This window comes from Pseudonaja textilis, chromosome 1 (assembly GCF_049901715.1).
Source record: "Pseudonaja textilis isolate UNSWEBS1 chromosome 1, rPseTex1.2, whole genome shotgun sequence".
NCBI classification, from domain to species: domain Eukaryota; kingdom Metazoa; phylum Chordata; class Lepidosauria; order Squamata; family Elapidae; genus Pseudonaja; species Pseudonaja textilis.
In genome coordinates, this window is record NC_141990.1 from 232456828 (window position 1) to 232473295 (window position 16468).

Genomic DNA, 16468 nt, shown 5'->3' on the forward strand with positions numbered 1-16468 from the left:
TCTTTACGCTTGAATTCAAAATTTGTATGCTCTCTTTCTATCTAACTCGTTTCCATGTAGCCTTTTAAATTAGAACCTAGGTTTAGTGTTTGTCATCTTTCCAACTCTCCTGGGAGCATCCAAACTGCCACTATAGTTATTTCTCATTCAGTTCCAGTGAATGAAAGAACTTGTTGGGATAGGATAGGAATAACATGAGGGAGGAGAGGCTTCTGCTTATCTGACCGTCAAATATATGCAGAGAACCACAGAAATGATTTGGGGAAGCAATGGAATGGTAGTTAGCAATGCATAACCTAAGCCTTGAAAAAGTGTTAGAAGGAAACTTAAAGTGACCCTGCCTTGACTTTCTTTGGCATAAAGATGGAGGGAAGGGAAAACACTGTCAGGCTTTCAAGATTCTGCTACTAAGCCAACAACCTAGATTTCCAGCGTTTCTTGTAGAACCTGTTTTCTGATCTGGTCAACCCCAAAGGACTGATATTAATTTTGAAAGTCATAGACAGAAACTACTGCTTAGCCTTGTGAGCTCTCTGGGGCCCTATGTACTCATTTTTCAGTTTTTTCAGATGACCAGGGCTTCAAATATTGTTCCATTGTCTACCAAGTATTAGACATAAAAGACATTACGTTCACCTTTGGCTTTGTCTGTGGAAGTGAACATTCCCTTTTTTTACCTGGCAAACATTACTGGCTCTCATTTTACTTTCAGGTAAAATTTCTTCTTGATCCAAGAATCTGATCCTTTCTATTCTTAGTTCATCAGTTTGGGGGGCAGTTATGGGTCACCTTATCTTACAATCACTAGGGCCAGAAGTGAACCAGTGGCTCTGTTATATCCAATCTTTTTCTTTTTTCCTGAGTTAACATGCAAAGCAGAGCATAACTGTTATTTTTTTCCACCACAAATTTTACAGTCTCTAATTCATATATGGATACAAAAGCTGTTTATGATGGGGAAAGTATAGTACTGTTCATGCATGCAAAAAAGCCTATGAAAATATTCACGACTTTTCAGGCAGACTTTTACAAAAATCTTCCAATTCATGGAAATGAGACAGAACAAACATGAGCTTCAAATAATGTGAATGTTATAGCAAGTGCAGCAGGGATATTTACTCATCTCTAACTATAATTTATTTTAGCAGCAGACAGTATTTATCTGTCTGCTCAGAAGCTAAAGAAAAGTTGGGCTGGATAGTATTTGGACGGGAGACCAAGGGATTGTTGAGTTGTAGGCTATTCTGGGAAGTCCAAAAGCATCCCAAAAGAAGACTGTAGAAAGCTACTTTTATAATGTTGCCAGGAAAAGGGCATTAAAGTATCCATGGAGTCACAGAAATCCAGCGTGCAGGAAGCTTTACTTATTTAACTGTAAGGCCAAGAAATAAAGGCTGTGGATGCTGTTCTTTTAAAGTAAGGGATGTCAACTTCCATTAACTTGAGCACTGCATGGCATGTTGTGCAGCATGTCAAGGGATGTGCTTGTGCCAGAATCTGTTTTGGCTTGGAAGTGGCAAGATAAGCAGAAAGGAGACCTTATGTTTCAGCAAGGCTTAAGCATTTCCTTTACATCCTGTTCTTTTTTTTAAAATGAAAACAGGGCCAAACCATTCCAGTGCACTCTGGGGACCACAAAGAAATTTGGAGGTCAGCATCAATTGCACCACCACCAACACCCCCTCTTAATGTGGCCATTCCACTAGCAACCCCTTCCACTTACAGCTAGAGAGGACCAATTGCTGAGGAGCATTTGGTGATAGCAGCAGCTGCTACTCTTACTTTTCTCAAAGAGATTTGGGTCCCCAGGCTTCTCTACTACAACTCTACTCTACTCTACTTTTTAAACCTATAAAATACTTGTTTTAGTTTTAAACTAAAGGAGAAAGAGAAGCAGAACGCTTGCCTCTACAATCACCTTTTACTTCCAAAAAACTCTGGAGTTCTTCATGTTGCTTTTATAAAATAAAGATAATGAATGACTGCTTTGTTTGCAACCTCATGAGATGAAAAAAGGAGAAAGGGGGGATTAATAATAAGCATGGGGAGGCAGCTAGGGTTGGTAACAGGAAACAGTCAGTGTGCATTCTGTTAGGGGTGTGATTCAACCGGTGTAACAACTGGTTCAATGAGCACCCGCGCCCACGCAGAGCGTTTGCTACTGACCTTCTTCTGCAATCCTGCAATCTCCCTGTGTGTTAAATAGCCATGCGAAGCAGCTGAACTTGAAAACCAGGAAATAAAGGTCAGAATAGAGCTGGGACAGGCGGGCAGGCCCAGCATCTGATCGTTGGAGTGAACTGGTTCGCTCACAGATGATCCTCGGAGCTACCAGTTTGGCCGAACTGGGCTGATCCAGTAGAATCCCACCCCTGCATTCTGTAAAATTATAGTTTTGTAATTGAATTCATCTCTGTGTGGCAGTCATCAGCATTCACAACATGTGGATACCTTGGTGATGTCTGAGCTTGGTTGTGCACTGATGATGTTACCCAGTTGGGCAATGAAATGTCTGCAAGAAAACAAGTAAGCTCAGAGAGCACCAAGGACTCCACAGTTCAACCTGACCTACTTTTATTCTCTTCTGTTGGTACTCACAACATGCTGTCAAAATGTCAGATGTGCCCATTGCAAAGCACTTCCATATTAGGCCAGGAGAACTGCCTGGGCACGCCATGATAAGTCACAAGTGTACTTGAATGCAACTTTATTGATGTATTTATTCTTACCATGGGATGCACCCAGAAACCGTGAGACATCTGAGCTAACATCTGAAACATCAACTAAGAGAGAATTTGCTTCTGTGCACTTGGTTGTTCACATACACAAAGCCAGAAAAGGTCACATTGTAATCTGAGGAAGAATTGGCTTACCTCTTCTACTTAATAGTGATTTTAGAGTCAATTGAAGTATGCCTGTTCATTATTTCATATATTCCAGCATAATGCTGCCCTTTGCAATGTTTTTCCATCCCATTTAGTGAGGGTTCCTTAGATGTCTTGATGATGGAGAAAGTATTCTTTTACTTATATATTACCTTACAATGCTTGTAACTTGCCCATTTGCCAGCAAGGAGATGTACAAAATAAACCATAATCATGAAACCGCAAAAATAAAGTTAGAGGGTGGATGCCTGATTCTTACCTGGAACAACTGAGGGAAAAGTAGATCTCTCCCTCTCCGTCTCCCCCCTCCCCTCTCCCCCCCTTCCTCTATTTCTCCCCACCTCATTTTCTTTTTCATTTTAGTGTTTTCATCCATGTGCTTAATTAATTAAGAGATTCTTAGGAGGTTTGAATAGGCCAAGGCTTACTTTTGGGGCAATGAAAAGGCATTTAAAGAGGGAGTATAATTTTTTAAGAAACAGCGCAGGATGAGTTGAAGAAGGGAAGGATCAGAACGCAAGATATTTATATTTCAAATACAAAACTGTGAATAAGAGAAGACAGCTCACATATTCAGATACAGTAATATAGGTAAGTCCTTGACTTATGACCACAATGAGCCCAAAATTTCTGTTGCCAAGAGAGACATTTGTTAAGTGGATTTTGCCTCATTTCATGACCCTTTTTTGCCACGGTTTTTAAGTGAATCATTGCAGTTGTTAAATTAATGACACGGTTGTTAAGTGAATCTGGTTTCCTCATTGACTTTGCTTGTCATAAAACGGGATCATGTGACCCTGGGACACTGTTACCGTCATAAATATGAGTCAATTGGCAAGCATCTGAATTTTAACCCCATGAATATGGAGATGCTGCAAAGCAGTAGTGGGATTTAATTTTTTTACTACTGGTTCTGTGGGCGTGTCTTGGTGGGCGTGGCAGGGGAAGGAGACCGTAAAATCTCCATTCCTCCCCATTCCTGGGGGAAGGTTATTGCAAAATCCCCATTCCCTCCCCACCCCACTAACCTGCTTTCCAGCTCCATTCTCCTGTGCAGGGCAACCAAAGAGGACCAGGCCGATCAGCTGGGACTTGGGAGGCAGAGAATAGATGGGGGGTGGGGCCAGTCAGAGGTGGTATTTACCGGTTCTCCAAACTACTCAAAATTTCTGCTACTGGTTCTCCAGAACTGGCCAGAACCTGCTAAATACCAACTCTGATGCAAAGATTGTAAGGGTAAAAAATGGTCATAAGTCACTTTTTTCAGTGCTGTTGTAATTTTGAACGGTCACTAAATGAACTCTTGTATGACTACTTGTACAATCTTAAAAGTGCTTAATAAATGCAGGGATATGCCCATTCACCAGTTTACAGTAACACAAGTACTACAAACCGGAACATTTATTTGTCACCCAATCTTGGGGTGCATCTTCCTGAAGCTGAAAAAGAAAGTTAATCAGTTGCTTTTGGTCTGATGTGAAAGTGGTGTGCCTTTCCCAAGATAGTTTCTTAAGTTTCCAGACTGGGTAACAACCCTGTGGTCTCTCATCCAAATACTATCAAAGGCTGACCCTGCGTAGCTTCCCAGCCAAAGCTTGCTAAGTGCTGCCACCTGTTGAAGCTGCACCTTACATATCTGTAAATTTGCTGTAAAGTTTCTTCGTCATCTGAGTGACAAAGAAGAATATGAAGGGGGTAGGTATGTTAAATGATTTAATATATACAATTTATATTTATTTAAATTAGAGGGGTTGGGCGTAATTTTGTTTTGCTCTCTCACCGCAGTATCAACCTTAGATGCCACTCAGAGGTCAAATGTGATGCTTCAGAAAAGGTGTTTACCCCCACTGGGATGCAAAAAAATAATCTTGTATATGAAACTGCAAAGGTGCATTTTCCTGAATCACAGCTAGATCTGATTGAAGAAAAATTGTGAATGAAATCAGGACAAGGAATATTTGCTGCTTATTTGTATAATACAAAACTGTTCAGAATGCAAGTCTGACCATTTTGCTGTTGCACAGATTATTAACACTATCCCTGTCACTTGGAAAAAAAAACATTTGGTTGCCATTTTAGCTAGACATAGCACTTTTAGGTTAAATGAAATACAATATTGCATTGCCCTCTTGGGGCTGGTGTCAGTTCCACATGACTGGCAGACCAACAAAGAGGTCTCAAAAGCCAAATGCTGTTTGAGCCTCCCTCCATTTTTAGAAACTAAAAACAGGCTTATCTGTCACATGTTTACCTAACCTTTTCCAAATCTACAAGAGATCTTAGTTCCATGGCAAAGCACATATGGTACTTCTTCTCTCCCTCATATATACAATACAGATAATTTGATTATTATTTCTCCTGCTCTCCTCTTCTGGTCACAGCTTCCATTTGATGTCCCAGGAGAAGTTGGGAGTCTGGAAGAAGCCACAAAGCGAGCACCCAAATCTTTCACGGACAGTGCCACGTATTCTAGAAGAATATATGGAGCACTCATGGAATCAGAAGCTTCTTTTGATTTAGGCTTAATGTCAGCCTTCAAGATCTCTCCTACATTTTTTTTCCTACATCTTTTCTACTGCTAGGCATCTTTCTCACTATTCTCCATCTTTCGGCTGTCATTAGTAATGGGGGGAGGGGGAATTGGAGGGGAAGAAAGCTGGAGGTGTTACATTCCTATGCTGTAAATGGGAAGGAGGAGGGGAAGTATAAATTCCTGTTCTTAAGTTTCTATTTCCTTGCCTAGCTTTCTTTCCTTTTGCGCAGCTGCGAAGTTTTATCAAAATATGTCAAGGTCAACGGACAGAGGCCTCATCACCATCTGAAGATGCCCACATGATCATATTCAGAACTTTTAATTGGAAAAGTCTTTTGGACTTTGGGGGTGGGAACAATTCCATCCCTTTGTATATGTGATCTGCGCACCAAATTCTTTAGATTCAGAATTCAACCTGTAGCTTCCACTTTGATTTTCAGTAAAAGAAAAAACTTTGCTCTAACCTATGGAGTCTGAGTATTTGTTTCTTGGATTTTGACTGGAGCACGGATGGACACTTAATCTGTTTTTAGGTGGTCTTTCATTCCATCATCTTCTCAGCCTAGAGCTAAGATGCTTAACTGGGTATCACAACAATGATGTGGTACACACAACATTGAACTGGTATATACAACATTGATTGTATCCAACTCTAAATTGAGGGATGATCTTCCCCGGGCATTTCATGTAAATGTTAAACAGAATGGAGGAGAAAGCTGAGTTTGGAAGCACATTGCATTGAAGCATGGCTTTGTTTTTTCTTCCCCCAAGAAGAGATTTCAACAGTTACTCAGAAAGGAGAAGAATCCATGTAGAATAGTCCCTCCATTGTCCCATCCTCATAGACATCCCAAAAAGATTCCATGGTTGATGCTATGGAACACATTGGAGAAGCAATGGGAAGTGTGCTCCACTCCTCACCCTCTGCTGCAGGTGATCCCTGGAATAGTCTGGAACCTGATAAATTGTCTGATCCAAGCTCCTTGACATCTGGAACCCAGCCAATCTTGCCAAGAAAGATTTGACCGAAGAATGGCCAATAGTTGTCTAGAATGATTGGGTCATAAGATGGCTTTTTAAGTGTGAGAGGGGCACCACTGCCTTCTTCAAGGCTGGCAGAATCACTCACTGTCAGCCTTCTGAGGTAAACCAGACAGGAAACATGACCAGATGAACTAGTTCTACTTTATTTGAGGTTACAACAGAATTTTGCAAAACCGAAAGTCAATGTCACCCCATCTCCTTTACAGCCCAATAAACGAAGGGAGAGTCTTTTCTGGGCTTCTTGTATCACCCACATTCTTGCTGTGGGCTCAGGTGCCTTTTATCTGACCATTCTCTTTGTTGTGTTTCTTTGTCCTATTTCCCAAGGTCATTCCCATATACCATACCCTTCTGAAAAACATGTATTCACCATTGCTATTCCTGTTCTGAACATTATTTCTAGAGGTGGTATTCAGCAGGTTCTGACCAGTTCTGGAGAACCGGTAGCGGAAATTTTGAGTAGTTTGTAGAACTGGCAAATACCACCTCTGACTAGAGATTTTACAGTGTCTTTCCCCTGCTATGCCCTCCAAGCCACGCCCACAGAAACCGGTAGTAAAAAAATTTGAATCCCACCACTGATTATTTCTCTATTCTCTATTCTGAACTACTGTCTGTCCACCCTCTCATGACTGCCCCAATGATAAAAGTCAAGAGATAGAAATTTTGCTTTAGTCACATTAAACTAAAAAAAAACCAAACCCTAATATTGTGAATAATATACATAGACACATTTCTTTAACCTGGAAATAAGGAAAAACTTTCTGACAGCGAGTACAATCAACCAATGGAACAGCTTGCCCTAGGAAGTTGTGGGAGTACCATCACTTGAGACTTTCAAGAAAAGATTGGACTCTCATCTGTCAGAAATGGTTAGGGTCTCCTGCTTGGACAGGGGCTTGAACTAGATGACCTACAAGGTCCCTTCCAACTCTGATTATCTGTTATCTGTTATTCTTCCTCAAACAAGACAAATGTACTACCAAAGTTTTTGCTTTCAGCTTAAGAGGCATATGTAAACAGCTGAAATACTAGCTCAAGTGAATTTAGAAAAGAAAGAAGAGAAGGGTAAACATCAAATAAAATCACAGTAGGAAGGCAAGAAAATAGGATTTTTTAAAGATTAAGTTCAAAAACAAAAACTGTTAATAGACAGTATTCTCACATTGTTACACAAGATAAGAAAAGACACTTCAGGAAGAATGGAATTTGAAGTTGAGAAGAGAAATTGTGGGAACTACTCTTAACTTTTTTACCACCTACGTTTGAATCCAAATCTTGTCCCACAGATAGGTTTGGGTTTTTGTTTTGTTTTTTGCTTATAGGATTTAATTTTTCTTTCATCATACTTCTGCTTGACCCTTTAAGAATAATTTCTGTAATCCTTCTTCATAATACCCTTTTGCAGATGTGAAAAAGCTATTTGTTTTCTGCCAGGAAATCTACAAGTGAAGTTAATATGAATGCAATCTGCCTATTGAAGCAGTTCATCAGAAATATTTCCCAAGAAATGAGTTTTTTAAAAATGCATTTTTACTTTGTGCCCTTTATAAAAAAAAGCAAATACAATTTATATAGGAATGATGTATTTATTTAACATGTTGTAATTTTTGGAGCACATGGTTTCCAAGCAAGATGTATATGTACAGAAATCCATGGAAGTCTGCATGTAATACTTATACAGACTGTGAGGCAAAGTAAAGCATTATTTAAGAGAGGACCAACTTTTCTTTCATATGGGAGCTCCAGAGATATCTGCAGAAAAAGAATTTCAGCTACGTTCTGAAAATAATTTTAAGAAGAGATTTCCTGCATGTACCACAGTGAGTAGACAGATTGCTGGTTTTTATTAGCTAGCAAGACAGGTTTACCAACAGAATCATCTCTAGATGCTGGTTCCAAATTAGGATAATCTCTGCAGATTATTGAGGTTAACTACATTAGTCCAGATGCTCCTCATGAGTAGACTATGGTAACTGTCAATTTTATTACAGGCTTTTGAATGGAGTGGCTGAGAGATGGGATTTACATCAAGCTCAAACTTGCAAAGCAAATTTTATGGACATTACATTTAACCAAGTGCTATATCTTAATCACATTTGAATTTGTTAAAAATTCTTTGCATATTAGAGCAATTAAAACCCTTCGGACTGACAGGGTTGTACCATATTCATTGGTGAGTTTGCTTCTCTTTAAAAGATCACGGTGTGAATTTTATTTCTAAAGTTTGAAAATATGATTTGGGGGGGGTATTAAGTAGCAAAAAGGGCTTAGTATTTGGATTTGGAAAATTAATAATGGATTAAGGGGCAGAAGGATTTGAAAATATTTAGATTTTTTCATGAAAAAATGAAGATTGGTCTTGATTTTTTTTATGATAAGGGGACCTTGAAGGTTAGATAATAGAGCCAGAGGATTAAAAAAATGAGGAAAAAATCCTTTGTGCAAATTTTTGAATATTTTTTAGCTAAGATTTTGGACAGAATGATCAGATGCTTGATATAATCAACAGAACATGTTCTTATGAAGTTGTAAAATAAGAACCAGCTGCAGTGGATGTTTATGAAATTAATTTGAAGGAGAATTGATTGTAATACAAATGGATTTGATGGAGAAACTAGTGTTGATAGAATTTAACCTTTAAGAGCTCTTTTCAAGAGTAGGGACTTCTATATCAAGGCTAATAACCCACTCAATGACCCATAATTCAATTAAATCAAACTCTCGTTTTATAATTGAGTACTATATGCCTGATTCACTCATTGAATTAAGCAAGATTTGTTTAGCCATGATTTCTTGAATATGACTATGTTTATTTAATTTTATAAATTTGTAAGCCATAACTGCTGGGCTCATATATTACACAAGCCAAAAACCAGTTACCACATGCTTTAGGGGGATATGTGAGCTCAACATTTCTAAATCTTGCCTTATATTCCAGTTGATACAGGCATTTTGTATGTAAAATCAAGACTCTGAGGCTGTAACCCATGTAGAGTTTATATGTGAGTAAATTGCTTGTCTATTAAATACATTTTGTTAGGAGCATTACAAGCATTTTCGAAGAAAGTATTAAAACATAATGCAGCTTGTTAGACTTTGGCTTACTACTTTGCAATAACCTGGCCATTATGATTTTTAAGTTATTGACTGATGGCTTACTATTATGTTTGAATCTGACCATTATGGCTGTTTGGTTACCCATGGTTGAAGTATACACTTAGCATTCGTGAACTCAGCTCTTGGCTATTTATTTCACAACGTAGAGCCTTCTTCACATACAGGAAGGAAAGGTTTCTCTCCCCCCCCCCCCACATTTTTTAGCAAGTTTGTGGATTCATTAAACATATTTTATGTCAGCAGTTTGTCAGTTTTTTAGAGAGAAAGAGTCAGAGAGTAAGCAAGTAGAGAGAAGAGCATTTCAGTGTCACTTGTGTGCAAATATCCTGACTTGGCTGAAGTTAGCAATTTATCTACTTTTCCAAGGGTCATACTTGAAATCTAAGCTTTATACATGAACTTTCTTGTCTCTTTTTTTCTGTCCTCCCCAACCTCAGTTTAGAAGAAGCATAGTTCATTTTGAATCTGACTGTTTTAAAGGCAGTATGGGATGGACAATAAAAATTGTGAACTACTGTGTAGCATGTTATTTCTTGTACAAGCTACTTGTTTGAAATCCATTCCTTCTCCTCCTTCCCCTTAAAACTTCTGCTTTTAAGCTTCCTTGAAAATGGCTGCCATCTCAATGTACCATACCTTCGGGAAGCTAGCACTGATTTTTGTGCCCGATTGAGTGCTTTGTCCTATCGGTGTTAGTGCTTGTACTGCTTGTGTATGTTTGAATTGCTGATGCTTTGAACTTCAGCAGTCTTCCACATCAGAGGATGCATCGGCATGTGTGCTAGCCAGCATATAAATGATATCAACATTGTAACTAGCAGCCAAAATATGGAAATGTTTGACAAAGAGGTTCTTTTGAGCAAAAAAAAAAAAAAGACTTTAAAATTTTAATTAATTAATTTAAATATGTTATATTTCAAATGTGACCTGCTTTTCTGATCCTTTGTTCTCTTTATTATTGTGGTTCGCAAGAGGGAGTGATGCTGGGTTCTTTAATATAAAATTGACAAATGCTTTTCTCATTAGATGTAATAATCCTCTTTATATCTGACTTAAACTATGGTTCTAAAGGTAGTTTTTGACAATTTCCTTTTTATAGAAGCAATCCCAGAACCAATTGATTGCTAAATAATATAGGGAACAATTCTCCCTAAGCAAGAAAGCTACAAGTGAAAGGTTTAATAAGGAACTTTTTCAATACTCGTTATTCTGCATATACAATTAAGAATGGCATTAGAATTAGAATCACTGTGGATGCTTGTGTTTGCTAAGCCCATATGGCATACTGAAAGAGAAAAGAGATTATAGCCTGTCATGTTTATACATTTTGTGTAGTTCGAGTAAGTGGATAGCTTGCAGAGGTGACCTTGCAGAGAGAGGCTGGCAATATCAGCCATTCAGTTTTTTCTCTTTCCTGTTTAATTGAACAGTGTTCCTGATGTTTCCCCAAGAAAGATGATTTTGGCAGGAAAACATCTTTTGTATTCGGTATTCTCTTTCTCCAGAAAGTGTTTAAATTACTAACCAGTCACCTCTTCCTTCTGATGATGATACATTTCATAAGCTGTGTGTGTTAAGTAAGTGATTCTTGGTCCTGAGAAGCTGGCAGCGTCCATTAGGACTTTGAGCTGTTTAAATCTCAGTCTCATATTCTTGGAACCTTATCTGAATCCTCCCCATCTGAAAAAAAAAAGTATTTGTAGATTGAGACATAGAATCATTGTTTTCTACCTGAAGATAGTGGGCCAGAGGCAGATGAAAACTTGTGATATGTATCCATTCACATTGTCAATCAATCAATCAATCAATCAATCAATCAATCAATCAGAACAGCGCTGGATGGAACCTTAGAGGTCTTCTAATCCAATTCCCTGCTCAAGCAGGAGACCCTGAACATTTGAGACAAGTGGCTGTCCATCTCTTCTTAAAAACCTCCAGTGATGAAGCACCTACAACTTGTGAAGGCAAGCTGTTCCACTGGTTAATTATCCTTGCTATCAGGAAGTTTCTCCTTCATTCCAGGTTGCTTCTTTCCTAGATTAGTTTCCATTCATTGTTTCTTATCTTGCCTTCTGGTGCTTTGAAGAACACTACCCCCTCTTTTCCGTGACAGTCCCTCAAATACTGGAATATTGCTATCATGTCACCCCTAGTCCTTCTCTTCTCTAGATTACCCATCACCCCGATCCTTTGTCCACTAAAGTCACTTGGTGCATTAAAGTAAGCAAACAGAAGGCAAATCTTGAGTTGACAATATCATGGCAGTGAAGTAGGTGCAGAACACTATTTGTGCTGCTGCCAATTCCAGAGGTTCACAGATGGAAGAAAATTCTCAGCAAATTATGAGTCGCTCTAGGTTATGCACGCCTACTTCTGCTCACAAAATGACGCTTCCAAGTAATTATCTGTTCTATGCACCTTGCAAGTCTTCTGCCATTGCTTTTCCTCAGACCTTCACACCAAATCTAAAAATATGTGTGGTAGAGGGATGCTGGAGTCCATTTTGTGCTTTGCAATTACTTCTGTGTTTCCTAATATAGGAACAATGTTTCCATTTTTAATTTCCTACGCCTTGCTTCAGTTGCACTGCTTTCTTGTTCTCTAGTCTGTTCCAACTCTCAAATATTCTTGTGTTCTTCAATTGCTGAATGGAGATTTTCATTCAGCTTTCCTAACATGGCATTCTCTGTTATGAGGTTTGGATAAGAGCTAGCATATTGGCCGGCTGGGGATGATGGGAGATGTAATTCAATGCAGTTTGCGGAACTAACAAGGAAAGCTTCAAATGAACACCAGAGCCCCAGGGGTACCAGTACTTGTTATGATATGAGGAGATTGAACAACACATACTGTTGTGGCAGGCAGCAGATTGTTGTCTGATATTCCAGCTCCAGAGATTTTCAACATTGCTGCGGCTACAAATCTTCTTTTTAAAAAAATATGCGAACAATCACTATGACTTGCTATGTGAAGCAGTAGAGAAAGTAGATCCTCATAATAGCATGAATGAGGATCTACTCTGGTCTGATGCAGAGGCTATCCAAGGCAGAAATATTTATTCTTCCATACATAAAGGACAAAAATCACCCATTTTTTTTTATTAGAACTTCTCAGTGCACTGGTCATTGTCCTTATTGCTAGCCAATGAGAACTGAGGTTGGATCCACTTGGTGCTTGATTTAACCTTACCGTTCCAATTGTCATTTCATTGATTTGACACACTGACCTTTCCCCAGGCATTCCATCCCTCCTTCCTCCACTCTCCCCCTCCCAAAGTATGCTAACCCTGAGAAAGCATAACTGGCATAAGTTTCCTTGGGACTTCATAGCAGAGATGGGAATGTGGGTCTCCCTAGGCTTAATTGAGTGTTTTAATCATAACCCACCTTTCAAGATGAAAATGCCGCAGATGCAGAGAGGAAGATACCTACCCTTTCCAGACACAATTGCTGGGACTCAAATGTCTAGGCTGCAGTATAACACTGAATGGGAAGTGCTTGGAATCTGGAGGGAGGGGGAAGAGATCCAACTTTTCAGTGCAAGCAAGTGACTGTCAGAGTGTCAGATGGCATGCAAACTGTCCACAGGAGGCAACTGTCCACATTGTCAGTGCAGGCATCCCAGATAAGAGTGCCCCTCCCCCCACCAAAAAAACCCAAAACCCTCCAAGAAAACTTAGGCATTTCTCATCCCCAAACCTACATCTTGCAGGAAATTCATTGGCTCCCTGCTTTTAGGGAGCAATTACCCTTAGAGCAGCAGCCATCAATTCTGTAGCCTCTTCGGAAGGGGCTATAAATCCAAGCAGCCTCTGTCAGCTGGGATGATTAAAAAAGAACAGAAAGGCGGCTTGCTTCTCCCGTACCCTTCTGCCCAGGATGGAGGGAGAATGCAGCTACCTAAAGAGGCAGGACTCTGGGCACCGAACGGTAGCTTCCCCACCTGTAGCCTGATTGGTTAAAAGCAGTTCATGGTGGATTTGCTGTGAAGAGGCGAAGTGGGAGGGTTTTCTTTTAAAGAAGGTGGTGATGTGTGTGTGTGGGGGGGAATAGGGGAGCCCGTGAGTACATTTGATTGGCTGGGGGAGGGGGCTTGAGAGCTGGAGAGAGTGCTGAGCAGGCATTCCCGAGGTACGGTGAGGCGAGCGTCTTTCCTCCTGCCTTCCCACTTCAGACGCAAGGACAGGCTGGCTGGAGCGCTGTGGCTGGGTTATATTAACCAGCCGGGCGAGGGGAGCACGACTGGATCGGGACCTCCAGAGTGACAGCGCCGTGAATGAAGCGCCGTCCACTTCTTCCGTCTGTCCGAGGCTTCCTCTGTCCGAGGGGAGACGGGGAATCCTCTCAAGTGAGCGGCGCCGTCTCCGGGCAGAGCGATGGGACCGACCGGTGCAGGGCAGGAGAGCGGCTCGCTGTTGGGATAATCTGTTCTCTTAGCCTCTTTCCTGTGCAACGTCCCTTGGTTTTACTCTTGGGGTGTCCTTCGAAGAGCAATGTGGACTGAAGGTTTTATATGGCACTTGGGATAATCCGCCAGACTGTCGCTCTCCCTTGCAAAACCAAAGCAGACCATTGCTCTCCTTGGGTCTCTCTCTCTCCTTTTCCCCTCCTTTTGACTGTGGGGAGGGGGAGACTGTGGCACCAAAGACGATGTTTTCTACCCAGGAAAGACTTTGCCACAAGTAAGCCCAGGGGTTTCCTAACTCCTGGCTGAGTGGGTTTCCCCCGTTCGCCAACGGGGCTGCTCTTGCAACTCACTTGACTCCTTGACAGAATCATGGCAGGCAAAAGAACAGCTGGCAGAAAACATTAGGGGTGGGTGGGTGGAAGCCAAATAAGGAAGTTGTGGAAAGCCTGCCCTTCCCAACAAAATAAAACTGCAAAAGATTCTTGTCAGTACTAACTCTGGAACACTTTTGACGTCACCATGCGCAGATCTAGCACCGATGAATCAACTTACCATAGGAGCCCTTCTGTGGACAGCAAGGATTACAGTTTTCCCAATGGCGCCTTCCGTCGCTACAGCAGCATGTACGGCGGCCAATTTGGAGCCGCAAGTAACTCTTTTTTTGGATTCCATACCAACCCGGGTCCTAAGGCCACCAAGGCTAAGTACACCTCCCCCAAGGGGAACAAGTATGTGGTCTTTTACTTGGATCTCTCCTTTATTTTTCTTCTAGAACTGAAGAGGTGCAGCATGGCTCACAACTGCCTGCAGTGCATTAAGTACCTCATGTTTGTCTTCAACTTGCTCTTCTGGGTGAGTACGTACCTGTGCATGGGTTTATTTAGCCCTTGGGTGTCTCAACAAGTCTGGGGGTAGTTTTCCTCTCCAACTTTTGGGCAGCAAGTAAATGGGGACAGTGGGAGCTGGTTGTAGGCATTATACATCATGCACGCTGAAGTTGTAGACTGAAGTGACACAATTTTGGACGACACCATTTGAGGCTGTGGGGATGGATTTCATGCTTTTGAATGCTCTGACACATGAGTGAGAAAGAGTCATTCATAAAGAACGCCCACACATTAGCAGGAAATTGGCAGGTGTCCTTGCTTCTTACATGCTGGCAGCTTTTTATGAGCATTTTAAAAGACGGAATCCCAACCCTTAGCATGAAGTGGTACAGTCCAGAGTCCTGCCACTTCATTTGCCCCTTTGCTCTGTATAATGGTAAAACCAATCTGGCTTTTGCTGTTGAGGTTGCTCGAGTTAGTGAGGACCATGCAAATATTGGTCCCTGTTTTGTTCTGTTTTTCTGTATTCTTCCTCATTCTTCTTAAGCTGCATGCATATTCAGATGCTGTTCTGGAGGCTGGAATTCATTGAACTTCTTGTTCCATGTGAATTTGTGCTCCTGCTCAAGTCTCAAATGTGTTGTTAATTGCTGTGTGGGGTCATGTATCCAATCTCAGATTTGCATAGTCTCTTTAAAAGGTGGTTCTTGAAATACTAAGACACAAATTGATGCTATTCTGTGGTGATGACCAGGAATAATCTGAATCAATGTCTACATTGTGGGAGTGCATAGGAAGATAAGCTGTGCCCTTGTGCCTGATAGAGTCACCAATATTAGTGATACTGCAGGTGGAATTTAAAAGATTAGCAAGCTAGTACCTGGTTTTCTGCAGTAAGAAGAGACTTTATAGCACAGGAGTAGACTTACTGGGCAAAATGTGAACTGCACATCCTGGTAAGTAACTTCCAGTCCTGTGATAAGGTGTCATATTCCTTCATTTCCAAAGAGTATTTGAAAATCCTGACTATAAAGTCACCTTCTTTCTGTGCCGCTTGTTCAATTTCATGTACCAAAAACAATGTGCTGACTTACAGATTCATAAAGTTGGAAGGGGGCCATTTAGCCCAATCCCCTTCTCAATGTTGAAATCCAAATTAACAATCCCAAACAGATGGCTTTCCAGCTTCTGTTTGAACACATTATGGGAGAATGCATTAATTTTTTTTTAAAGCAACTAGAGTTGCATTGCTGATAATTTAATTGCATATGAATTAATTTTGCCCATAGAATCCACAATTTTCTTCTTAACACAGTTGCCTAGCATTTTTTTTTGCAGAAAAATAGATAACCGTAGATAACTTTACTTTAGAAGGTATTAAAAGGTGCAGTTTACCTGAGTTGGTATAGCATTCTTTCAGAGGTTTTTTTTTCCTTTTCTTTTCAAGAAGCAGAGTTGAAGACTTCTTATACTATACCTCATCACCGTATTCAGAATTTAAAGAATGAGAATGTTAAGATTGAGATTAGGGGTGGCCTAAACAGGCCATATTTGCATGGAAAATTAACCCAGGTCATTTTTCTTCTTTTGGCCACAAACAAAACATTTCAAGCACATACAAATATTGGGGGGGGGGGGAAAACAACAGCTGG

General features: G+C 40.5%; 1 protein-coding gene across 12 annotated transcripts in view; it reads left to right on the forward strand.

Moving 5' to 3' along the window:
• The window catches only part of TSPAN4 (tetraspanin 4), a 754211-nt gene that overhangs the window by 427231 nt on the left and 310512 nt on the right, over positions 1-16468 (forward strand). For 7 of the 12 annotated variants that reach the window (XM_087920957.1, XM_087920956.1, XM_087920958.1 and 4 more), the window contains one exon: positions 14762-14841. The exons of 3 other annotated variants lie outside the window; for them this stretch is intronic. In XM_087920957.1, coding sequence (XP_087777083.1) covers positions 14779-14841 — 63 coding nt within the window. In that variant the 5' untranslated portion in view covers positions 14762-14778. Of the gene's footprint in view, positions 1-13739; positions 14842-16468 lie in introns of those variants that run through there. 2 more of the 12 variants (XM_087920952.1, XM_026706603.2) reach the window with 2 other exon arrangements.